Raw genomic sequence first — 27,906 nt, forward strand, 5'->3', positions numbered from 1 at the left:
GGACTACTTAGATGACGGCTTTTTGTATTTTCAATAAAATGGTTAATAAGGGTTGTGTGTGTGGTTTTTTATTTAAATAAAATATTTTTCTACGTCTTTGTATTTTTTATTAAACTTTATTACTACCGCTTTAGTAATGGCCGCTGACTGATTGACAGCGTCCATTACTAAGGCGGGGCTTAGTGTTAGCCAATGCTGAGGCTAACACTAACCCCTATTATTACCCTGGTACCCACCGCCACCAAGGGTACTGGGAAGTGCTGGGTACGCTCCTGTACCTGACCATTTGTAAAGATAAATGGGTACTGGGGCGGCCCTTCCCACCCTGGAAATGCTAGCCCGCTGCTGCTGTGTTGTATCTGGCTGGTTATGAAAATTGGGGGGGACCCCACGTCATTTTATTTTTATTATTTTACTCTTTTTATTAAATAATTTGAAAAAACGCCATGCTCCATTTTTCATAACCAGCAAGATACAACACAGCAGCAGTTGCCTAGCATTACCAGGGTGGGAAGGCCTACTGTTTTGGGCCTTTCCCAGCCTAATAATACCATCCTGCGGCCGCCCTTTTGCCCGGCCATCCCTATAGATGATCGGGTACTGGATCGTACCCAGCTCTTCCGGGCACCCCTGGTGGGGGTGGGTACCGGGGTAAAAATTGGGGTTAGTGTTAGCCTCTGCACCGGCTAACACTAAGCCCTGCCTTAGTAATAGCCAGTAGCTATTAATAAGGCAGTAGTAATAAAGTTTAAAAAGATACAAGGACATAAAAAAAATATTTTATTGAAATTAAAAAAAAACACACAAGCTTCATTAACCATTTTGTTGAGAATAAAAAAAGCCGTTATCGAAGTAGTCCTCAAATCTGATGTAGTCCAACAACCAAACCTGTAAAAAAAAAACAAACACACAAGAAAATTTTTTGTAACACATAAAAAAGCAAAACAATTATTATACTTACCTTTCCTGGGTCTAGCGCTGGAGCCACAATGTCAGCGAGCTGGGCCCTATATACAATCCTATCGTGTATGATACTGTCTGCTGAGCCACTGTATCTAATCCTTTCTATAGCTATAGGGTCAGAGTGCTACAGATATGCTGTCATATATATATATATATATACAAACACACATACATACACACACATATACATACACGCACACAGTTTTTTTGGGGGGGTGAACATACGTTAGTACAAGGATACTTACTGCTGGGGCCCTGTATCTAAGGCTACATTCACACGAACAGATTTACGCACGTAAGTCTGGTCGTGTGCTTTGCGTTTTGCATCAGTGTGCTTTGTGTGTGGCATGTGTCTTTCACGCACTTGCAAGCACTTTTTTTTTAAAATGAAATTGATGCTTGAAACACGGACAGCACATGGATGTTGTCCGTGTGCTGTCCGTGGTTTTCACACACCCCTGGACTTCAATGGGCGACTAGGTGCGTGGAATACACCAATATAGGACATGCAGTGAGTTTCACGCAACGGACACTCGCGTGAAAACTCACGCATGTGTGAATAGCCTCATTGATATCAATGGGTCCATGTGCTGTGCGTGATTTCAACGCACAGCACACAGACGAGATTCACACTCGTCTGAATGAGCCCTAAGTCTATCATGTGTGATACTCTCTGCTGGGGCTCTGTATCTAAGCCTATCATGTGTGATACTGTCTGCTGAGACAATGCAGCCTTAGGGCGGATTTACACGAGCGTGTGCATTTTGCGCACGCAAAAAAAGTGGCGTTTTGCGTGCACAAAAGGCACTTAACAGCTCCATGTGTCATGATCATATGGTGCGCGGCTGCATGCTTTTTGCGCAGCCGCCATCATTATGACACTCTGTTTGGATGTTTGTAAACAGAAAAGCACGTGGTGCTTTTCTGTTTGCAATCATAGTTTGCCTGCTGTTTTGCGCGAATCACGCACGTCCCACGGAGGTGCCTTCGTGAAGCATGCGAGATTTTCACGCACCCATTGACTTCAATGAGTGCGTGATACGCGAAAAACGCAGAAATATAGGACCTGTCGTGAGTTTTACGCAGCGGACTCACGCTGCGCAAAAATCACTGACAGTCTGCACTGCCCCATAGACTAGCATAGGTCCGTGTGATGCGCGTGAAAATCACGCGCGTGGCACAGACGTATTACACGTTTGTGTGAATCCGCCCTCAGTTTTATAGATATTCTAGCTACGATGTATATTTAGAAGAAATAATAAAAAAAATTTGGGGGGGGTAAATATATGTCTCGGAGCTTATGGCCCTGATCTTTTAAGATCCTAGCAGCGCCCCTGCATCTTATAGGTTTTTGTATAATAGTGATCACATCAAGTAATACACTACCTGTAAATAATACATGCTGTGCTCTGGCAAGTGCTACAGTTGTTTAGGTCTTGTCCAGTTCGATAGAAGATGCGCCTGTTTAATAAAGCCAAAAAAGAGAAATTAATATATCAAGACAATTTTTCATTAATTTCCATAAATCTACTACATGTTGTACATGTCTTCATGTGGAGTTTTCAACTTTTGTCCTTAAAACGTAACAGGATTTAGTAAGTTTGTTGCATCACAGAAACTAAGAACTCTTGAACAAGCCATTGCATGTCATATTACAGAGGGTATTTTCCCCCTAGAAGCGTTGCCTCGCGAAGACACCATGGGGTGACACGCAGAACGTAATTTTTTGCTGGATATTAGATATTATCAATGTACGTATGTGCTGATACGAACAGATATGGTCTGTTTAAATGAGGATCTGTTCACATCTGCGTCAGAGTCTCCATTCAGAGCCACAGTTGCAGATGCTGAACCACACAGAAACTTGAGGGACCCCATTGTAAATCAGTGGTATCCCTCTTAAGTCAGATCCGGCAGCGTGGTGGATTCTGCTATGATCAGGAGCCACAACGCAAGTGTGAACATACCCTAAGAGAACTATAGACTTTAACTATAAACTTTTGTGTTTTTTGAATCCCTGTGTCATGCACCACACCCTCAGGTCCTTCATTTGGCGTAATACAATGTATACGTTTTGCCCAGAGTGATCCTTTAAGAAATACATATGGAATTATTCTTGTTCTTTAGCATGAAAACTGTACCGTACCCTTCACTGAATGCTCTGGCCTTTTCCAAGTCTTGGATTACATTCAACAGCATCTTAATCTTCTCTTGGTTTGACTGTAAGGATTCTTCTATGGTTTGTAGTTTACCTTGTAGAGAACAATATTGGCCATGTGCCTTGTGTCCTGGGTTTGTCAATTTGCTATCATTATTTGCACCATGTTGTATACCAATCTTTTGCTGGCTAGACATACTTTCTGTGCAACCAGTGGTCTCTGTATTGTTTTTCTGTGATCCAGTTATGTCAGTTTCTTTATCTTGTAATCCATCAAGATTTGTTATTGATGTCAATTCATGACTGTCATTGGGTTGAGGAGCAGATTCTTGACATTTTTCTAATTTGTCTGTCTGCTGGTGTTCTGAGTGAAAGCAATATGATAGATTGCTGTTAAAAGACGGGGATAAAGTTAAAATCCTCTTACATTCAATGTTTGTGTTTTTTGGTAACAACTCATTTTGTCCCAATGGACAGAATTTTTCCGCTTGTTTTGCATCCTCAGATCTGTTGATCTGTTCTACACATACACGTGAAGGTTGTAAGATGTTGAAATTTTTTTTTACAGAACATTCCACAGGAATCTCAAAATTTTTATACATCTGTAGATGAGTATTTGACTTGTCCGTCTCCTCTAATGGGTTCTTAGTTGGGTTCTCTGGCACTTGGATTGAGACAGCGGCCTGTTCAAGCATTTCAACAAATTGAAGTCCTGAGCACTCATTTATAGGTCCATTACTTTGTGCTTTAGGTACAGTATGTAATAGTGGAGAAGCTCTTCTGATCCGTTTTAATCCCTCCTCAAATTGGTCACTTCGTGTAAGATGAGATATTTGGGTAGCTATGTCATCATCTAATAGTTCACCATTAACCTGGGAACAGCTAGACTGTGAGGACAGTATGCCTTTAGGCCTAGTTACTGTAGCTTTTTTTGCCTTAAAGTTTGGAAAATGTTTCCTGAGACTAGGAGATGTCTGTATAGCAATATTTTGAAGTCCTTTCTGTGAATGAGGATAAGCGAGCAAACACATTGACCTGTTGTGGGTTTTTTCAGCTTTTCCGTTGACCGACCAGATGTTATCACAAGGTTTCATATCTGATCCCACAAAGTCTGGTGCATCTTGGGTTGTGCTGTCCTCCTTAAATCTGACTTGCTGGGACTTGTTTTTACGGTGATTGGTTTGTTTTGTAGGATCAGAAGTGTCAAAGCTTTTTCGATTTAGAAGCACAGGACGAACTTTCATTGTTTGTTGTTCCATTGAGTTGCAGGGTATGTTTGGTTGACAACTCGCTTCTTTGCGACCCATTGCAGTAGGTCACTGAAGTTGGAAACTTTGTCCTGTGTTAATAACGTCCTTATAATGCTTAACGGCAGCGTCCATTGTTGAACTAGTTTTCTTCTGTATTTCCAGACAAATCCTTGTAATGTTTTTAATTTTCTCATATAAAATATACTGATGTAATTTGTGTTACCAGCATAAAAATGTATCAGCAGTTAAACAACATGTTTCGCTAATAATAGTTTTGTATTTCTGGTTGATTTTTTTTTTTAATACTTTCTATGATGAGTTGAATTGATTGTAGTTTTAGTATTGCTAATTTCTTTCTTTTTTTTCTTGCATTCTTTTTCCTCATTTATATAAATATGATTTTTAATCATTTTTAAAACATTCAATATGTTCCTTTAGAATCATCACTGCTATGTGTAATAGTAAATGTAATTCATGTACACGTCTATAACTCCTTCTTCTTTTTTGTGTCCGGTACCACTGTAACAATTACATCGTAGCAATCATTTGTTGAATATTGACTAGGGTTGAAAACTTCGTCTTGGAGCATTTGGCACAGATGATATTATTTCTTTGCTTAAATGATGAAATAAATCAGTCACAAATGAATAAGTAGTAAATGTTAAAGATTGTTGTTTCACAGTTTGGCATTTCATTAGCCATAGGAGGTGCCCTGAAATACAAAATACAATTTTGTCAGATTTTGTCTATTTTAAAATAAAACATCACTAAAATGTCCCATCGATAAGATATGTAATAAAAATAAAATGTAAGGGGATCCAAGCACTGATCATGAGAATGGAATGGCTTATGTTCCTTTTGCCAGAGAGATCAGGCCACGCATATGTGGTCTCTTCCCATTGAAATGAATGGAAGTTATGAAGACTACCCATGTTTTTACACTGTGTTTTCCATAACTTCCATTGGTAGGAAAACATATTTAAAGGCCATGGACACCTTTGACACAAAATCAAAGATATTTTTTTTTTTACATATGTTAGTGGTAACCTTGAGTTACAAAACCTGCACTAAGTTTCAGGTGGCAATCTCCATCTTTTCATTAATTTTTCAAATCCCCTAATATTTTGTTTGCAACCTGCTCCTAGTTTAAGACTTTGCTAATGTGGGCGTGTTCCTCCCACAGTTTCATTCCTGTGCTGTTTTCCCCTTCAGATATAGAAACTATTGCTGCCTGTGTGATCTCTCCCTCCTCCCCCTGCAAATTCTGCCATGGGTTCTCTCCTCTCTATACCCGTGATGTTGCCCGTGTGTGATCTCCCCCTCCCGCTGCAGACTCTGGTTGCTCTGCTTCTGCTCGTATACAGAGAGAGCAGATCATGTCAGCCAGGAGCAGCGAGGAGCAGAATGCTATTGGAATCTATGTCAGAAGCAGCACCACAGCCAACTAAGTTTTACAGACTCTATAGCAACAAAATAGTGGGGAAATTTTAATGATGACTGTTTAGAAAGTTGCTTAATTTTGTATTTAAGAAGCAAATGAACAATTAAAAAACAATATCAGTGCACAGCCACAATTCACCTATATTAATCCATGTAGAGTGACTAAACCCAATATAGCACTGCATTCTACAAACTGTATTTTTGGGAAATCTATTAGGATCCCAGCTAATGGACTGAGCTATATATTTATTAATTAATTAATTCTTTTTTTGGGTGGGGGGTTGCATTTTTGTGGCATATTAGCTCAATGTGCCTTAGTAGGATCCATAACAATAAAATCAGTTCAAATCAGTTGAAACCTTTAAACTCATCGCTTAATATGACTCTACACAGATAATTCATGTGAATGTACAACACAAAAATGGATTATCAAGAGGCAGGCTAAACATAATTCATGCATATATCCTACTAAACAGGTTGCTAGTTCATTTATTTGAAACCATTGTGTGCCACGTCCGCTTATGGAAAATTGTATTCAGTTCTTTCATCTCACCTTATTTCTCACTATTACCACATGTAACATATCAGTGATGAAATCCCAAAGCTAAAATCAAGAAGCTAAAATTATTATCAGCTATCAAAATATTTTTATAAGGGTAACTGACAATCATGTAGTCTTGTATTTCATTAGTCTTCGAGTGGTCCTTGGTTTCTGTGCAACCCATTTATATCCATTATAGTAGGTGTCACGTTGGGTATGTGGACCCACTGGGCCATACCGCCTTGATGGTATGGCAGCTGGCCAACAGGACATAGGTCACAGTCTATAGTTTGTATAGTGTACCTGTGGTAGCTCAGACAGTAGCAAAACAGGCTCGGCTGGGACTAGGCAGCAGGCACACGCCAGGCTTGGAACACAGCACAGCACAACTTCAGCTCAACACGGTACTTGACCAGGATAGCGCGGGATATAGGTTACTGGTAGCAGGAACGGGAAACACTGTGAACTGGAAAACACTTAGCAGACCATTTGCAAAGACAGACTAGGAAAACGACAACAAGGCTCAGGCATTGCAGGGAGGGGCACAGCCCTTCTTATAGTCCAGCCCTTGCTGTCTTGAGCAATCAGCTCAATCTCCCACCTATGTGCGACCTGGCTCCTTGTCTGGACAGCTCAAGAGCGCACCCTGGTGGTCACTGTGGAACAGGACGGCCGCATGTCAGAAGGGCGGAGAGAAGGGCGCCGGCCGGATGGAAGGAGTTCGTGGTCAGCGACCATGGACGTTACAGTATCCCCCCTCTTTCGCCCCCTCCTCTTGGGACCAGAACGAGAGAGAAATGAGGGTAGGACCATTGAGATTCTCTTTGGGCTCCCAGGACCTCTCCTCCAGACCAAACCCCTCCAGTCCACTAAATAAAAGGTTCTCCCTCTTACTTTTTAGTGTCCAAGATCGCCTAACCTCAAAAGTATCTGATGAATCACTGGCAGCCACTGCAGGAGTGGAAGTCTTGGAGTAGCGGTTCAAGATCACAGGCTTGAACAGGGAGACATGGAAGGAGATGGTGATCTTGAGGGTAGGAGGCAGCCGAAGCTTGTAGGAGACAGGGTTGATTTGCTGCAAAATCTAGAAGGGTCCATGGAACCTGGGAGCAAACTTGTATGATGGCACCCTCAGCCGGATATTCCTAGAGGACAGCCAGACCTTAGTACCTGAAAGAAACTGGGGAGGCTCTCGTCTTCTTGTGTCTGCCTTTCTTTTCATATGGACAACCGCCAGCAGAATAGAAGATCGGGTCTGCTGCCAGATTTGTAAAAAGTCCCTCAATGCAGAGTCCGCTGCAGGCACCTGGGATGTAGTGGAAACAGGGAGAGGTATTCGAGGGTGTTGGCCATAGACAATGAAGAATGGACTCTTAGCAGTGGACTCACTAGTGTGGTTGTTGTAGGAGAACTCAGCCCAAGGAAGCAGCTGCACCCAGTCATCATGCTGCCTGGAGATAAAGTGTCGTAGATAGTTATTCATAATCTGATTTATTCTCTCGACGTGACCATAGGACAGGGGATGGTAGGTAGAGTAAAAGTCCAACTTCATACCGAGGAGTACGCAGAGGGCTCTCCAGAACTTTGCAGTGAATTGAACCCCCCGATCCGACAGACACAATATGCAGAGGCAAGCTGTGCAGACGGAAGATGTGTTGGACGAAGAGATTGGCCAGGCGGTCAGTGGAAATGAGCCATCTTGGAGAATCGGTCCACCACCACCCAGACCGTACTGCACCAGCAGAGAGAGACAGGTCCATGAGAAAGTTCATAGCAATATGTTGCCAGGGGGCATCGGGCACAGGCAGCAGCTGGAGCAGACCTGCCGGTTTGGAGTGGGCACCTTTGTTTGCTGCGCACAACGTGCATGAGGAGACAAAGTCCGTGATGTCTTTGGGCAGCGTGGGCCACCAGAACTGACGAGCGATCAAGTCTCGTGTCTTACAGACACCCGCGTGCCCTGCCAGTTTGGAACTGTGTCCCCAAAGGAGGATTCTTTTTCTGTCTGCCAGACGCAAAAAAGCCCTCCCCAGGGGAATGTCTCTAACTTGCAGAGGGTTGACAGGGATGATGCAGGACGGATTAATGATATTCTGTGGAGATTCCATAGCATCCTCTGTCTCTAACGACCTGGACAAGGCATCGGCCCTCATATTCTTGTCAGCCGGACGGTAGTGGAGCTCAAACTAGAACCGGGCACAGAACAGCAACCATCTGGCCTAGCGGGTATTCAGTCATTGGGCCGTCTGGAGATAAGTGAGGTTCTTGTGGGCTGTGAATATCAAGATGGGATGAATTGCTAATAGATGCTAATAGATGTCTCCACTCCTCCAGAGCTAATTTGATGGCCAGTAACTCCCGATCCCCAACCAAGTAGTTGCGCTCTGCGGAAAAGAAGAGCTTGGATTAATAGCCACATAACATTGACTTGCCCTTGGAACCTCTCTGGAACAGGAGTGCACCAGCACCGACAGAGGAGGCGTCCACCTCCAACGAGAAGTGTCGAGAAACATCTGGATGATGGAGGATAGAGGCTGACGTGAAGGCACTCTTCAGGCTATTAAATGCGGCTTTCGCTTCTGGAGTCCAAACCTTGGCGTTCACGCCTTTCTTGGTGAGGTTAGAGATAGGAGATGTCAGTGAGGAAAAGTTTGGAATGAACTGTCTGTAGAGATTGGCGAATCCCACGAAGCGCTTTATGGACTTCAATCCTTGGGGGTGTGGCCATTCCAGAACGGCCTCTACCTTTTCAGGATCTATTTGATACGTTGATTCGAGATGATGTAGCCCAGGAAGGGTAGAGCATCTTTCTCAAATGCGCACTTCTCCAACTTGGCGTACAGACGATTCTCCCTTAACCGTAGCAAAAGTAGACGTGGTGGTCACTGTGGAACAGGACGGCCGCATGTGCAGACGTCTCTGGACAGAAGGGTGTCGACCGGCTGGAGGGAGTTTGTTACAGTTAGGCCCCATGCACACGAACGTAAAAACGCCCGTAATCACGGGCCGTAATTATGGCCCGTAATTACGGGCCCATAGACTTCTATTGGCCACGGGTACCTCCCCGTATGCTTACGGGAAGGTGCCCGGGCCGTTAAAAAATATAGAACATGTCCTATTTTAGGCCGTAATTATGGCACGGGCAGGCCCATAGAAGTCTATGGGGCTCCCATAATTACAGTTGACTACGTGTGTGTGCAACCGTAATTACTGGAGCATTGCTAGGCGAAGTCAGGGGATAGTCACTGTCCAGGGTGCTGAAAGAGTTAAACGATCGGCAGTAACTCTTTCAGCACTAGGGACAGTGCTACCGATCACAATGTAGATCAACGCGTAAAAAAAAAAAGACGTTCATACTTACCCAGAACTCCATGCTTCTTTCTCCAGTCCGGCCTCCTGGGATGATGTTTCAGCACATTTAACCGCTGCAGCCAATCACAGGCTGCAGCGGTCACATGGACTGCCGAGTCATCCAGGGAGGTCGGGCTGGATGTCGAAAGAGGGACGCGTCACCAAGACAATGGCCGGGTAAGTATGAATTTCTTTTACTTTTACTGCGGAAAGGGCTGTCCCTTCTCTCTATCCTGTACTGATAGTGCAGTGCAATTTTGCAGCGAAGACGTGCCTATGTGAATACTGGTGACACCGGACCTGTATTTACAGGCACGGGTCCGTAAATACTGGTGCAATACGGGTCGAATACATGTGACCAAGGACCCGTATTTACGCCAGTATTTACGGAAGGAAAACAATATGTTCGTGTGCATGAGGCCTTACACGGATGTTACAGTACATAAGGTGATGTTCCCAGAGTGAAGTGCATGTCTACAGGTTGGCCTTTCGTATGGAAATCTCTTCTGCAATAAACTATAATCTGCTAAATACAAAATAAGCACTTGTTGACGTGTTCACTGCTAATGCCAACCATTATGTAGTATAAAAACTGAAATTTTAGTGAAACTACTTGCATAGTTTATTATATGTATCCTGCAGTGGTTGACAGTTTGTTAGCTGCTGTCAGGAAAAGTCATTGCAAAGGCTATCATTGATTATTATTATTATTATTATTAAAGTTGCAAAAATCTTGACCAAGCTACTTTACATGGGTGGCAACACAATATCAGTACAGGTTGTAGAGGGAATTACACATTGTACTTATGGTTAAAGTAGTTTATAAAAGAAAGAACTTCCACTTAGGAACTTATAAGGTGGAAGACTTAAATATTGCATTTATGTTGCAGATCCTGTCATTTTCTCGTGATCCGTTGATGTAACTGTTCTTTGTTGCTACTATTTTTATGATTGACTGAGGTGTTCCATAGGTTAATGTTAGTATGTCTCTAATAGAAATAAGCCAGCATAGACACACTATCTTTATAGAGACTTTATGTAATGTACATATCTGGTAACTAGTTTTCACTCCATATAGTAGTGGTATGTCAAGGATCAATAGATTAGGTAGCAATGGAGCAGTCAGTTAGCATTAGGATCTGAGCAACTTTGTCAAGGGCCAAAATTGTGATGGCTAAACAATCAATGGTTCAACCTTCTCATTGACTTGTTAGACCACAATTACTCTAACCATGATAGTTGTCTCTAGGACGTACATCACACCATGTATCCAGTCAAAAATGTCTTCATTCACAAAACACTTTTGCATAAAATGTGGTGTACCAAATACTGATATCTTCCATAACTTATGAGAGTGTCCAAGGTTACAGGAATTATGAGTGTAAGTCCACAGATATTTGCATTCCTCATATTCAGATGTACAATATAAAATAGTGTAACCCACAGACAATGCACTCAGGCAGAAGGGGCAGCAAGAATTGTAAGGCCTCATTCACACGACAGGGTTTCCCGGCCGGGTGCCGGCTGTTCATAAATCGGCCGGCACCCGGCTGCATTAGGAATAATAGACCCCTAATAGGGCTATTCACACGACCGATTTTTTGACGGCCGGGAAAACCGGCCGTCAAAAAATACGACATGTACTATTTTCGGCCGGGTGCCCGGCTCCCATAGAAGTCTATGGGGTCGGGTAATACACGACCATCACCGGAATGTGTCCCGAGTGATGGCCGGGTTTTCCGTCGCTTGCGCTCTATCTCCTCCTCCTCACAGCGCAGAGTGCATGTGAGGAGGAGGAGTTTATGCCATTCGGACGAATGGCTGTACACTGTGTGGCAGGGCCGGGGTGTACAGCAGGTGGAAGGGAGCACTGCGCTGGCTCCCTTACCCTGCTTGTTTTAAAAGCACCCTGGCCCGGCGACACCTTCCATGGCGCCGCTAGCAGCTGCTGCGGCTGCTACTACTGTAGCGACGCCACTATAGCAGAGCAGGGAGGTATCTCCCCGCTCTGTTATGTGCTAGCTCCATTTTAGCTCCCTGAAGGAGCGGAATCCCCGTGTGTTCGGGGATTCCGCTCCTGGACAGAGCGCTTGATGTCTCTGTCCATATCTGGGCAGTGACATCAGGGGAAACTCCTGAAGCGGAATCCCCGAACACATGGGGATTCCCCTTCAGGAGATGCCGCTGATGTCACTGTCCAGATCTGCCCGGCCTGGAACGGATGCAAAAATAATGCAAACCGGCCGGGAAAAATGGCCGATTTTACCGGCCAATACTCGGGCTCGGGCGGGACCCGGTCGTGTGAATCCCGCCTAAGAAAAGCATCCTATTTTCTCAAAAGTCAAACATGACATAACAAACAATCGTTGCGCCCTACCAGTCAACAAATGGATATGGAGGTCAAGACCTCACTCAAGTTCCAAAAATAAATGGCAGTCACTGTTGGCAGAGTAGAAACCTGCACTTTAAGTACACTCAGATCTTCCCAAATACGTGTCCATACTGATCAGCAAAAGACATAAAAAATGGCCATAGTGCAATAACATCTACAACCAGTGTTGGTAACTCAAATAGGGTTTATTATACTCAAATATTAGTCTAAAATTCGCATTTCAACATATATGGCATTCAGTCATTAAACTGCCCAAGTCGAGTTTCGCCAGAACTTCTTTTTCCAGGACCTGAGCTATGATGTCACTAAGGCCCTTTTATACTGTTATATTATTCAAGACATCATACAAGACATAACATGTACAGTCCATACATTACAAACATTTCTTTTTCAATAAATACATAATCACACTGCGTTATCACATTTAAAAAACATAGAATAAAAAACAAATATGTGCATAAAAATTCTAAATTCCCTCATATTAATAAGTTAAATCACACCCTTAACAAGCTTCAATTCACATTACAACCACTGGGTGGCCACACATAGACACATACTGTATAGCATAGACATCTCATGACAGAATCGCAAAATTATGTTTTTTTTCAAAGCTGGTCATCTCGCGCCACACATCTCAGAATATATTGCAATATGAGGAAAGGTAAGGAAGGACACATCTGTAACATCACTTTCACAGTAACCCCTTGCCAGGGGGATTAAATCTATATTACAAATTTGGCTGGAGCCACAAGGATAAGCATTCTTCAGCACTAGCTCAGTCCTGCACTACTCCCCTTTTCTTTGACTCAATCTAAGTAAAATTCTTGTTTAAAATGGATTAGTTGAACACATCAGCATAAAAATAAAAAATCACCAAAAGTTATTTTTAAACATGGTTAATCTTTATTGATATTCTCTCAAATGCTATCAAAAGCCAGTTAGTTTCCAATTTTGAACAGAATGATTGGCATATATTGGAAGTTCCACGTGAGAAAACGCCCACAGTCCTGGCCAAAAGTTTTGGGACTGAGACAGATTTTGGTTTCAACATTTTCTGCTTCAGTATTTTTAGATCTTTTAGGCCTTATTTACACGAATGTGTTTTAACGTCCGTCGGACGGCCGTTGAAACAGCGGCCGTCCCACGGACCTATGTAATTCAATGTGGCTGTTCACACAGCTGTTGTTTCAATGGACCGTGTGAAGGGTCAGTGGGAAAATAGGACATGTCCGTTCTTTACACGCGTCACGCATCCCTCCATAGGCTCTCAACTATGGTGGATGCATGACATCGCGTCCCGCAGCGCTGAGCACGGATGTACCTCGGACGTGAAAAACTGCAGTTTTTCATGTCCGAAATGCGCAGCGCTCGTGTAAATAAGGCCTTAGTCAGATGTTTCTGTGGTATACTGAAGTACAATTATAAGCATTCCATACATTTTTTAACTTTTGTTGACAAATACATCAAGTTTATGCAAAGACTCAATATTTACAGTGTTTACTTTCCTTTTTAAAGACTTCTGCAATTCGCCTTGGCATGCTGGATATCAGCTTCTGAGCTAAATCCTGACTGATAGCAACCCATTATTGCCTAGTCAGTGCTTGGAATTTATTACAATTTCTTTTTTTTGTTTGTCCAGCCACTTCCTGAGGATTGACCACAGGTTCTCGATTGGATTGAGATCTGGGGAGTTTCCCGGCATGGATCCAAAATTTGTGTTTTTTTCACATAGTGAAAATAGTGATCACTTTTGCCTTGTGACATGGTGCTCCATCATGCTGGAAAAAGCATTGTTCATAAACAAATTGCTCCTGAATCATTGGGAGAAGTTGCTCTTGGAGGATGTTTAAATACCATTCTTTATTCATGGAAGTGTTCTTAGGCAAAATTGTGGGTGAGCCCACTCCCTTGGATGAAAAGCAATGCCACACATAATTGGTCTCAGGACGCATTATTGTTGGCATGACACAGGACTCATGGTAGCATTCACCTTTTCTGCTCTGGACAATCATTCTTCCAGATGTCCCAAATAGTCTGAAGGGGGCTTCATCACAGAAAATAACTTTACCCCAGTCCTCAGCAGTCCAATCCCTTCCTGCAATTACTTCCTGAAAAATGTCAGTCTGTTCTTGATGTTTTTCTTGGAGAGAAGAGGTTTCTTTGTTGGCCCTTCTTGACAGCATGTCAGCCTCCAAAAGCCTTCGCCTCACGGTGCGTGCAGATGCACTGACACCTGCCTGCTGCCATTCATGAGCAAGCTCTACACTGGTGTTAAACCAATTCCGTAGTGGAATCCTCTTTAGGAGGCAGTCCTGGTACTTGCTTGACTTTCTTTGGCGCCCTAAAGCCTTCTTCACAGCAATTGAACTTCTGTCTTTGAAGTTCTTGATGATCCGATAAATGGTTGCCGCAACCTTACAAGCAGAAATGTCCTTGCCTGTAAAGCCCTATTGATGCAAAGCAATGATGACTGCACGTGTTTCCTTGGAATGGTAACCATGGTTAACTGAAGAAGACACTAATTTCAAGCACCACCCCCCTTTTAAACCAATCTGCTCTTATAATTCAATCAGCGTGACAGAGTTATATCAGCTGACTTGTCCTTGTTAACACTTTCTCCAGAGCTAACAAGAAGATCAATGAAATGATGTTAGCAGGTCATTTTGTGGCAGTGCTGAAATGCAGTGGAAATGGTGTTCTAATGGTTAAGTTAATTTTCATGGCAAGGAATGACTTTGCAATTAATTGCAATTTATCTGATCACTCTTCATAACAATCTAGAGTTAATGTAAATTGCCACTAGAAAAACTGAAGCAGCAACCTTTGTTAAAACCTAAATTTGTGCCAGTCTGAAACTTTTGGCCAGGAATGTATATCACTGTCTTGACAGTGATATTTTATTTATTAAATACGATGCACACAGAGATAGAAAAGGGAATTGAGAGGGTGGATTCTTGTATGTTGCAGTATTCTTATATGCAATGGGTTAATTACTTTATATGTTGGATTTTATTTAAATGTTGAGTATCATACGTTTTAACTATAATGAAAAACTATTAAAGAGAGCACAAGAATAACAAAGTAACAATTTACTAAGAAGCTAATATAAAAGTAAACCAATATAGATGCACTTCCTGTTAGTTTTTCAGAAATGGCCACGCAAGAAAAAAAAATGCTAATATCTCTGTAAGAAAATAAACTTGCCAAACTTGATTCACCTGTATATGATAATTTCTCCTGTTGGAAACATCTTAAACAATAGAATGGATTGTAAAAATTATCTTAGTGACTTTAATGTAGCATTCTCATAGGAAAGCACCTTTCTAATAAGTTACAATCAATCCATCCTTATTAGAGCTTTCTTGGTAAGTGTGTAGTTGCGTGTAGATCACTTTGTATTTCGGTGTTTGAAGTCTGGGATAGAGATACATATATATATATATATATACATATATATATATATATATATATATATATATATATATATATATATATATATATATGTAATTTGACATCAATATAATCATATTTTATATATTTATTCTAATAAGTCGAGGTCTGGGATATATATTCAATTATATATGCTCCACTGTGTTATATCAAGTCCAGAGTCAACGCAGCCGTCTACCAGGAAATTTTCGAGCACTTCATGCTTCCCTCTGCTGACTAGCTTTATAAAGATGCTGATTTCATGTTCCAGTAGGACTTGACACCTGCCGACAGTGCCAAAATTACCAATACCTGGTTTAATAACCACAGTATCACTGTGCTTGATTGGCAAGCAAACTCTGCTGACCTAAACCCCATAGAGAATCTATAGGGTATTGTCAAGAGGAAGATGAGAGATACCAGACCCAACAATGCAGACGAGCTGAAGGCCGCTATCAAAGCAGCCTGGGCTTCCGTAACACCTCAGCAGTGCCACAGGCCGTTCGTCTCCATGCCACACCGCATTGATGCAGTAATTCATGCAGAGTCGGAGCCCTGACCAAGTATTGCATGCATATACTGTACATACTTTTCAGTAGGCCAACATTTCTGTATTAAAAATCATTTTTGAAATTGGGCTTATATAATATTCTAATTTTCGGAGAGACTAAATTTTGGGTTTTCATTAACTGTTACCATAATCTTCAACATTAAAAGAAAAAATGCTGGAAATAGATCACTCTGTGTGTAATGAATCTATATAATATATGAATTTCACTTTATGAATTGAATTACTGAAATAAATTGACTTTTTGATGATATTCTAATTCATTGAGTAGGACTAGTATGTGTATATATATATATATATATATATATATATATATATATATATATATATATATATATATATATGTATATATATATATATATATATATATACATACATACAAGCGGGTGAGTCATCATTTATTCACACTCTGACTATTGAATTTATTTTAATTAACTTTCAGAAAAGACAAATACATAGTTTTTCATTTTTCATCATAATCTTCCCTACTTTACAATACACTTTGTCCATCTGTCAACAAGCTTTCATATTCCCACATTAAAAAATGTTTTAGACTGATCTGCGAGCCATGAATGCACCGCTGTCTTTTCCTCTTCATCAGACGTGAATCTTCGTCCTCGTAGGGCTTCTTTCAGAGGACCAAACAGGTGATAGACTATCCAATAGAATCAGTTCACGTAAACGCTCAATGTTGTCATCAGTCGTGGACGTGGACGGGCGTCCGGCTCCTTCTTCATGGCTGACACTGGTGCGATCTTCCTTGAACTTCTCTATTCATTCATACACACTTCTTTGCGGCAAAACACTCTCTCCATACTGTACACAAAGTCTGCGATAAATATTGGCACGAGACACACGCTCAGGCCACAAAAAATGAATCACAGCAGGCTTCACTTTTCTCGTGCTAATCACAAGTGGGGCAACTGCTGTTAATCGCACTGCAGTCACAAATAAACAGACGTAACACATTCAAACCTGCACAGCAGTGACTGGGGAGAAAGTGACCTCATACGGAAAGCGCTCATAAGACATTGCGGCCAACAGAAGTTTTAAAATAACCAGAGTGCGGATAATTTATGACTCACCCTCGTATAAACAATTATAATAGTACTCCTCATATTTATACTAATAAGACTGGTTCCTTATAAGAGCTTGTTTCTGGAATTTTAATGTTGTAATAGCCAGATAAATGAAGAGGTACCTGAAGCTATGGATAGGTAAAGGATGTCAATTTATTCGGTGTTTTTAGTTATTATTATAATTCTGATTACTATGATTTATTAATTTAAACATGGAATATTGGGTGAAGTAGGAGAATGTGGGAGCTAAATACTACCAGACCAATTTTCTTTCCTAAAACAGCCTGAATATGTTTTTCTTTCCTTTCCTTTCTAGTGGTTAGTCTCACTGTCAGAGTTTTTTTTATAATCGGATAAGCAGCAGCTGGCTTTAATATGTTCATTATCTGATTAAAATGTAGCGACTGCTGTGTGACAAAATTAAAAAAAAGTTTTTGCAGGAAAGGCAATTAAGAATATGACACTGTACTTCTTCATTTAAAGAAAACTAACAGAATTTTGCCTAATCATATGAAAAGATAACCCCAATACAGTGCTAATAAAGTAATATGTGCTAGGGATACAGACATTCTTCTACACAAACTACACTGTGCTCAAGGCCAGGCTCAAACAGGACATTTTTGGGGAATTTTTTGCCATTTTAGTCTTAGTCACTATTCGTACAGTCAAAAATACTGAAATTCTGACTCAACCCTGACGGACCCCATTAAAGTTAATGGGGTCCATCTGGATTTGCAGCATCTGCTGTTATAGCTGTTATAGCCCCATTATATAGCAAAACCATGATGTTCTTGTGAACAGAACCTTAGTCTTCTTTTGCAGTGCCATTCTTTTAGACCTTTAGATGGTGTGGTTTCAGGGACATTGCCACATGCTCAATCAGTTTGTCTCCATTGACTACAATCTGGAGAGATCATCTAGATATTAATGCACTCAGAATTTAGTGTTTAATAGTATCATACACAAAATTAACCTAAATTAAGTACTAAAATTAATATAGACTCCTCCAAATAGAAAGGCTTTTCCATAGAACTGACAGATTTTCAAAGAATATCTTGTTTGGCCAGATGGATAATTATCGGCATAGACTGGAGATGCACAATTTATTTCCACACGGTATTAACAATGTGACAATGTGTCTGAGGTTACATCACAAATCCAGCATATGTTTCCATAATTAGTGGAAATAAATTATGTCTACACTGCTAAGCATTGTAAAAATGCACCAACTGCTGTATAAAAAGGTGTTATATTGAGACCATGAGACCACAGTCTCATTGTTGCTTGTTTTTTTTCATACATATATTGTAATAGTTTGATAATAGTTAAATAATTTGAGAGGTTAGTGGCATTAATGTGATAAAGTCCTTAAAGGCTATGTAAACCTTTGAAAGGCATTTATATATGTGTATGTATATATATATATATATATATATATATATATATATATATATATATATATATATATATAAACGGTTAGTCAGCGTGATTGGTGCAACTTCATAAATACCAGAAAAAAGCGTAAAAACCTGGAATGCAAGACACTCGTCTTTGATATATTTTAATACCTATGAGTCGAGTGCCTTGCATTCCAGGTTTTTGCGCTTTTTTCTGGTATATTATGTCCTTGTGGCACCGTACTATTTGTACTGTACTCAGGTATATGGATGAGACCATTTAGTTCTTTCCTTTTTTATAAATAGTTTTTATTATGAATTAATTCTTTTTCATAAAGAATTATTTTTCATTTTTGAGATACAACTGCTCTGTATTATCTATACAGAGCAGCTGTATCGTTCGCTAGACCTTAGAACTTTGTTTACCCTTGTTGATCCAGAGACATCCGTCATGTGGTCTGTTGTCTATAAATGTAAATACTTTCTTCACCCTCAGCATCCCAGCTTTATAAAATGTAGATATGTTATCACAGATAAACTGACAGCTGGAAATTCTTACCAATATTCCCCATAGAAATCTTATTTAAGATGTATTTAGACAAACATTTTTGTGCATAGTCATAAAATTGAACACAGAAAGTATTATAAGTCTAGACCATGAATTAATTCATTTGCAGATTTAATTTCATAAATATAACTTTAGTCTGAGAGCTTAGGATGTTGATTCTGGAGACACTGGGTGGGGCATTTTTGACGTAAAATGCAAGTAATGCAGTAATAATAGAGTCTGAAGAATGGGAATACTTGTCATGTTGTTTCATTCCCAGTCACTTTGTGTCCTTGTTTTATAAATGTTCCTCCAAATGCAATGAGTACAGTGCTTGTGCTTCTTTTATGCATTTACTGTATTTCTTGTGTACGGTTTCTGTATGTATTCCGTATGCATGCTATAGACCTAAGTCAACTTATACCTCCTGATAGAACATGCAATAAGACCTGCTAAAGGATCGCTAAAAAGCAATTATGTTTTTACTTTTTATGCATGTTTAAATAGATTTCCCAAGTGCTTCAGATGCAGCAAATGTACCTTTGAAAAAAGTATAGGAGATTATTGTTTTACTGTTCTGGGACTTTACCGAGATGAAAACAAATGAAATTCACACAACGGCAAGTGATATGAGATATGCAGGTTCACATTTATGCCAGGTTTGAATTTTCTAACTGGTATTATGTAACTTGTTTATTTGTTTCTATCCTCAAAATAGCTTAGAGTGGCAAAGCTTCAGAGCAACTAACTTTAATGCATATCTTCCTTGGCTCCAAGGGTAATGGCACATTAGGATTTGACAGCAGTGGTACAACTGTCAAACTGTAAAATAGGTTTTCCAGAGATCATTCAAGGGGTGAGTGTAACCCTTGTACAGATCCCTGCTGCCTGCTCATTCTCCAGTCAACAGAGTGATAGTTGATAAACTGATGGGCTGCAAACAATGAAAATAACCCAATCTGTTCACACTTCTGGGCACAACCTGGTTCTTTTAGTATTCTGGCATATTTAATAGTGTACCGCTACTGATCAGTGTGCTCCATTTCTGATAAATAAGCCTATCACTGATATAATATGTGGAAAGATAGATATTTTTGGGTAAAAGGGAGTACACCTGTGCATAATATAATACTATATAAAAGATAAAAACTATTATATTAATTTTTCTAGCATCACTCTGACATGGAACAAGTCTTTTAGAAGATTTTGGAACAGGCCCATGCAAATTAAACCAACTGCCCAGTTCTCCTCGGCCCATATGATAATAAATACTTTGCTTCCTGTTAATAAAAAAAATACTTACCAAGAAGTGAGCTGGGCTTCTGTGACAAGGGGGCCTATTGATGCAAAGTGGAGTGGGTGGGAAGATATTCATGAGCAGGGTCACAAGGTGAATGTGCTGACAACTAATACAGGTGCCAGTACAGTCTATAAGGAGTGCTTCACACTACCGTTTTCCCTGACAATGTGGGAAAGCAGTAGACTAAAACCCCCATGGTCAGGCTGCGTGGATGATCCTATATAGGAATTAATTTCAGGGCTGGATATAACTATACAGCCCTGACATGATGTCTAAGGCTAAGTTCACACTATTGTTAATATACGTTTAAAGGGAATGTGTTGTTAGCAAAAAAAATGTTTATTTTTTTATTTAAACAATTAGTGTGTGGGTGATTAAACATTGTTCAAATTTATTTTATTTTTTTCACGAGTCAGGAAATATTCTAAATTGGATTCAATTGGATTCTAATTTATAATATTTACCATTTCTGGTCACTAGATGGAGCCATTCCCAAGATTGCAGCATTGCATGTGGAAAAGCAACCACATTGCTTTATGCTGCAAAATTGGGTAAAAAGCCCTCGCTCTAGTGAGCTCTCAGCATCCCCCCCCCTCCTTTATCCTGGCTAGTGCCGGGATAAACAAGGGGATTGAACGGTCTAACCTCCTACACTGTGTGTCGCCATTTTTTGAGCTAACACACAGTGTAGTAGGTTTACATACACTAGTAAACACACACAAACACGAACATACATAGAAATCTCTTACCTGCTCCTGCCGCCGCAGCTCCCTCCGGCCCGTCCGCTCCGTCTGCTGCCGCGACTTCCGGTCCACAAGAAAATGGCGCCGGACGGCGCGCATTTCAAATTGGACTGTGTGGGAGCGGCGCATGCGCCGTTCCCACACAGACGGCGTACATTGAAGTGGATGGAACGGGCCCCGTTCGCAGTCCCTATGGGACTGGAGCTGCCGTATTCCATGTCTGTATGTGTCGTTAATCGACACATACAGAAATGGAAAAAAAAATGGCAGCCCCCATAGGGAAGAAAAAGTGTAAAAATAAGAAAAAGTAACACACAAACACACAAATTAATCCAAACGTTTTTAATAAAGCACTAACATCTTTAACATATTAAAAAAAAATTTGTGGTAACACTGTTCCTTTAACTCTCTTCCGTCAGAGGAAGAGAGAATCGAAAGAATTAAACTTGATTTCAATGGTAATTCTTTTGTTTCAGTTGCTTTCCGTCTGTCTCTGTTTGCTAGGTTTCCATTTTTTTTTTAATGGAAGTAAAAGTGCAGTCTGCAGAACTTTTGTTTCCGTGGAAAAAAATGGAAACCTAGCGAACGGAGACAAACGGAAAGCAACTGAAACAAAAGACTTACCATTGAAATCAATGGTAATTCTAACGGAACCGTTGCTTTCCGTTTAATCTATCGATCCTCTCTTCCTCTGACAGAAGAGAGGTAAACGTATATTAATGCTAGTGTGAAAGAAGCCTAAAGTGTGTGGTAATCATAAAACATTACATTATCGATGGCCAGATAAATACATTTCTGAATCAATTACCCAAATAATTGGAACGAAAAGAATTCCAATCATCACACATACGTTCCTTCCCTTACGACTACCTTATAATCTCTGGAAGTGTCAACTGCCAGGAAATGTAGTTACATGGGTTTATAGGAACTCAACAGGTGGTATACCTTCAGTATATAAAAAAAAGTTACAGATAAGTTTAGAAAAATAATTGAAACATTTTATTTCCTGCCATTTGTTTGCACTACCTGGAACATATGGTTTATATTTTTTATGGTAGTGCTAGAGGTCCGCACAACGGGGAAAATGTTCTACTAGGACTATGCACATTTCTTAGTAAGTACAATTATATGCAAATGTATTTATTGCAGTACGGAATTACTTTCTAATGCTTAAGTTATTTTCATATTTTCATTTTTCTCCTACCATACAACTTTACTGCTTCTAATCGCTTGTGTCTTGCTGTCAGATCACACTCACTGCAGTCTACTTATATCTCCATGGACAAAATAACTATTCTTATTGCATTCTCTTATGTAGTTCCAAGTGTCTTCTCCTGGTTTATAGGATTATTTAGACAGGCCCTGACACAATCATTTATTGTTAATATTTTGCTGAGCTGAGTCATCGGCAATGACTAGAACATTCTATTCATTGATTATTTTCTTCTGAACACGATTTATTGTGGGAATATCATTCTAAAGCTCCACGGAAAGGCTGCAGCCCTAAACACATTTTATCAAGCATTTAATCAAGCTAAAGTATAAATATAGATTATGATAGCAGAAAGTCCCGTTTACTCCTTAACATAACTTATGTTGACAGCTGTATCAAAACACATCAAAGAGCTTTATAGGTTATAATTAATTTTTAATCAACTTTGCTATTCATTCGTGTTTCTGAACTGCTGGAAATGATTAGTTATTACTATTACTGTCTAATTGTACTATTCAATATTCTAACTACATAGTGTAATTTCTATTATCCAAAAAGAAAGAGGCATACACTGTGTTTACCCTTACCTTTGCTTGAAGTTAGTTAAGGACTCTAGTATCTCATGAAACCAATTAGATACAAGATCGCGACATGCTAGCAAAACCCTTGACAGATGGCAATTCGCATCAAAACCACTGGGTGGTCACACATAGACACATACTGTATAGCATAGACATCTTGTGACAGAGTATTGCGAAATTATGTTTTTTTCCAAAGCTGGTCATCTTACGCCAAACTTCTCATGATATGTCAAGATATAAAAAAAAGGTAAGGAAGGACACATCTGTAACATTACTTTCACAGTAACCCCAGACTAGGCTATATATAATATATGGTTGGATTCTGATCAACATCTTGTATCCATTTGTTTTAGAATAAGGGGAAGGGAGAATAGCTCACAAACACAAAACATGGGTAAAAGCTGAAAATTGCCCAGCAGCAAAATATAAACTGATTACAAATACTTGCATAATCACAATAATATTTTTTGCTAAAACTACTGACAAATGCAGTGTCTAAATAACAGGGCCATACAAGACCCACAAAATGCAACCACACATTGCCCAAATAATACATGCAGTGCTCTAAAATACCGCAACATAGGACTCAAATAAAAGCACAATAAAAAGCCCAAAACAGTGCCATACAATGGTCAAATAATGCCATTAAAAGTTATCCAAGTAAATGCAAAGTACAATGCACACAAAAAACAGGGATATATAGTGCCCAAATAATATCATAACACAGTACCCAAATAAAAGCACCCGATTGTGTTCAAATAATATTATCATACAATGTGCAAGAGAGTGATCACTATGGCAGGCTATAAAAGCAAGCTCTGTGTATACTGTTTTACAGATATAAGAGAGTGTATGTCACAAACAACTACAGAGTAAACTATATTGGCAGGATAAGCAGAACAGTGACACTGATCCTACCTGAAACTGAACAACTATTAAACAGTATTGTATTTTTGCCTCCTGGAGGTTATATTACATGTTTCTCTTACATTGTGTCAATGAAGCCAACATATAATATTCTTCTATGAAACTACTGACAAATATTGATCTTTTCCCTCTAATTTCTTGGTCTGTTTGCTAACCTGAGGCACAAAATACTCAGGAGAAGATTGGTTAGTTTCATGTTGCTTTTAAGTGGGTTTTTTTGTCATCTGGAAAGCCAGAGGCTGAAACATCAGCAATTAACTAACCAATCTAAGTAGAAGAAATAAAAGATGAGCAGCTATACAACAAATAAAGTTATCGACGGAGTTCATTTTTTCTGTCACAAGTAAGCGATAACTTTATCTGAATTAAGATAAGTTTGCGAAGAAATTTGCTGTTGGTGTTTAAACCTGAACTGTGGTCATACACTGCATGCAAAATAAATAAATACAAATCCTCTTTATTTGGGATACCAGGTCCAGGTATTTATTAAAGAAGCACTCAAGCAAAAAAATGTTTAGCCTATAAAGTACAGCATAGTCTTTTATTAAAGAATACTGTAGAGACTTTTGTGTATGCCTTGTATATAGCTGTTTTAGTTGATGTGCCATTTATGGGTTGTCTGCCATTTTGGCTCCTTCTTCCCCTTTGATGTGGTTCCCCTAAGGGTATGTGCACACACACTAATTACGTCCCTAATTGACGGACGTATTTCGGCCGCAAGTACCGGACCGAACACAGTGCAGGGAGCCGGGCTCCTAGCATCATACTTATGTACGATGCTAGGAGTCCCTGCCTCTCCGTGGAACTACTGTCCCGTACTGAAAACGTGATTACAGTACGGGACAGTTGTCCTGCAGAGAGGCAGGGACTCCTAGCATCGTACATAAGTATGATGCTAGGAGCCCGGCTCCCTGCACTGTGTTCGGTCCGGTACTTGCGGCCAAAATACGTCCGTCAATTACGGACGTAATTAGTGTGTGTGCACATACCCTAATTCAGCCTACATTTCCCATGATGCCTCTGGATTTGCAGATGGGCGTAGTCTCATCACATTGCATTTGCTCTGCCCTGAGTCCTATATAAATGCAGTAAGTGACAGATCAGTTACACAGAACTTCTTTTTTCCTTCACACTGCAGAGTCTCATTGTATTCCTATGTAGCTTCAGTCTGTCTCCTCTGTCTCTATCTAGTGATAGATTTCTCTTAGCAAGAAGGATGCAGGGGAGAGCAGTGAGAAGCTGCATATCATAGAAATACACTTGAGGTTCTGCACACAGCTCTCACAGATAGTGTAGAAAGTTAGTTTGAGCCAGGGGAGTTTTATAACTCTGCAGCTACTCATTGTATTGACTGACCTATTATATCACTGCACTCCTGGTCCATTAGATAGTGCAGAAATAATCTCTTGAGAAGCACTATATGCATGGAGGAACATACAAAGGAACAAGAAGGGTGGAGCTGGGTGGGGAGGGCTTTCAGAGCAGACAGGAGGGATTTGGTAGGTGATTATGTAATCCTGTAGTTCACAGGAAGTTATATACACAAGGGAGGGTGACTTCCTGTCTACACATAAGAGCATGGTCTATTTTTGTAGTCAGACTGAGATAACATGACACAGCTGCCCATAGTGAAAGAGTCAAAATGTATAGATGCCATTCAGCTGGGAATAAATAAATGACACTGCTAGAATAGAGTGCTTCTTTAAGACATCCGTGGCCAACACTTGCTCATTTAAACATCCAGGGCCAGACATTTGCTTGCACAGTAACCTGTTTAGCCTCCGAGGTCAGGTATTCATCTGGGTGACTCACTTTATCAGACATCCACTCGTATACTCATATTTTCGCTTTCTCATCCAGAGGCCTTTGCTCAATTTGACAATGCAGGACCTCCATGAAAAGCTCTTATTTCTCACAGTGATGTTGCAACTGTGGTTAATTGAGCACTTGGTAAGATAAATATTCACTAATTATGGTTGGAAAAAGACACAAGACATCAAGTTTAACCTATAATCCTAAAGTTTTGATCAAAATTCCAACCTCCAAATTATTATGACAATCAGAATAAATCTCTGGATCAATTACTATTCTCCAGTTTTCCAACTACCATAACTTGTGATATAGAAGGGCTTCCAGGCCCCTTTTGTGCTGATTTTGAAACAATCTTTCCTCTAGCTGTGGATGCCCCTATGCAATGGTTTATGGGCCTAGGTTAGATAGGATCATTAGATCTTCGTTATTAGGTCACCTTCTAAGGGTGCGTTCGCATATGTCAGTTGTATCAGCATCAGTTTTTTGGTTCCCTCAACTGATACAAAAACTGATGCAAAAATGTATCAGTTTCCATCTGGCTTTTTCACAATGTTTACTACAAAACCATCAGTTGTCGTTAGTTGTCATCAGTTTTTGCCATCTGTTTTTAACATCAGTTTTTACCACAATGGTCCACCAAAAAGGTGGCCTAGGCTCTGAAAATGTGGCAATTTTATGAGTGGTGCATAGTCTGTGATAGATTGGATACATGATAGATTAGATACTTGTTGTGTTCCATGTCAGGGCTCTCCTTCTCTACTGCGGCCTTGGCGCTACACTGAAGTCTGACACACACATTGTAATGTCACGTGTGTCATATTCAGTGCAGCGCCAAGAGAGAGAGAGAGCCCAGAAGGCAGCTGTTGTCCACTGACCTCAGATCAAATCTTCGAAGCAGCCACTGGAGCCTAAAAAGACGCCAAACACTAGCCCTAACTTCAGTGACTAGATAGTTTTTGGCGCTTTTACAACTAACCAAAACCACCCTGCATCTCCTACCCACCTCAAAATACACAGGGATTCACACAACATGGTTCGGGTGTCGCCTGTTAAAAACAGCCATCTAGGTCAGTTTTCGACGGCCGTTTTGCATCCGTTTCGTGCTTTCCATTTTTGACAAATTTTTAAAAACAGATGAATTTCATGTGTAGATAATGAAACAGTGCCCTCTGTAGATAATGCAGCAGTGTCCTCTGTATATAGTGCCACAAACCCCCTGTAAATAATATTGCAGCACCCTCTGTAGATAGTGCCAAACAATCCCCTGTAATAGTGCCACACAACCCCCAGTATATAGTGCCACACATGCTCCTGTAGATAATGATGCAGTGCCCCCTGTAGATAATGTCACACAGCCCTCCTGAAGATAGCGCCACACAGCACCCCTGTAGATGGCGCCACCCCTACTGTATATAGTGCTACCCACCTTCCCCTGTAGATACCACTGAAGCTACACCCACTGAAGCTCCCTCTAGCAGAGGAATCCCCGGCCAGAGCATTGCCAACGCTGTGGCCGGGGATTCCCTCACGGAGGACCCCCTGACTCCACTGTCCATGTGCCAGATTATCGGCAACAGGGATTCCGCTCAATCAGAAGCCACTGACGTCACTGTCTATACATTGTAGTCAGGGGGTCCTCCATGAGGGAATCCCCGGCCACAGTGTCGGCAATGCTCTGACCGGGCCTTCAAGGCTCCTCCATCTAGCCTGTCAAGGGCTTCCCCGAGCACAGCTCTGTGCCCTGGGTATTCTCAGGGAGCAGAGGACCTGAGGACGCAAACACAGTTGACAGTGGGACATACCACCCGCCACATGGAGCAGCGGGACACCGCTCAGAATCCGGGACTGTCCCGCTGAATCTGGGACTTGTGGGAGGGTAGTCGTCAGGGGCTCTGGAGCGGAATTCCCGGCAGTGCTATGACCGGGAATTCTGCTCCTAGCTCACATCCAACTTCCTGCCGGGTGCTGCCCGGAAGGTGGATGCGGCCACCAGTAAAATAGATAGTATACAGCGCCGGTCATCCCTGGGAGCCGGAACCAAAACGCTGTAGGTAACGTTTTTGGATCCGGCTCCCAGGGAGGTCCGGCGCTGTATGGCGCCACAACGGAGGTCCCCTGTACCAGATCAGATTCCATAGAAAGCTATGAGATCCGTTCTATCATCAGTTTGCCTCCGGCTGTTCTTCATCACGCCGGAGGTAAACTGAAGCGGACG

At 40.9% G+C, this 27,906-nt stretch overlaps 2 protein-coding genes across 2 annotated transcripts in view; one reads left to right on the forward strand and one right to left on the reverse strand.

Annotated features, from left to right (window-relative positions):
• The window catches only part of DOCK2 (dedicator of cytokinesis 2), a 963,684-nt gene that overhangs the window by 565,736 nt on the left and 370,042 nt on the right, over positions 1-27,906 (forward strand). The window lies entirely within an intron of this gene.
• The window catches only part of INSYN2B (inhibitory synaptic factor family member 2B), a 128,646-nt gene that overhangs the window by 44,710 nt on the left and 56,030 nt on the right, over positions 1-27,906 (reverse strand). Inside the window, exons 2-3 of the mRNA XM_075856402.1 lie at positions 3,110-5,083; positions 2,350-2,424 (exon numbers count right to left, since the gene is read on the reverse strand). Of these exons, the coding sequence (XP_075712517.1) occupies positions 2,350-2,424; positions 3,110-4,428 (1,394 nt within the window). The 5' untranslated portion in view covers positions 4,429-5,083. The remainder of the gene's footprint in view (positions 1-2,349; positions 2,425-3,109; positions 5,084-27,906) is intronic.

This window comes from Rhinoderma darwinii, chromosome 3 (genome assembly GCF_050947455.1).
Source record: "Rhinoderma darwinii isolate aRhiDar2 chromosome 3, aRhiDar2.hap1, whole genome shotgun sequence".
Lineage (NCBI taxonomy): Eukaryota > Metazoa > Chordata > Amphibia > Anura > Rhinodermatidae > Rhinoderma > Rhinoderma darwinii.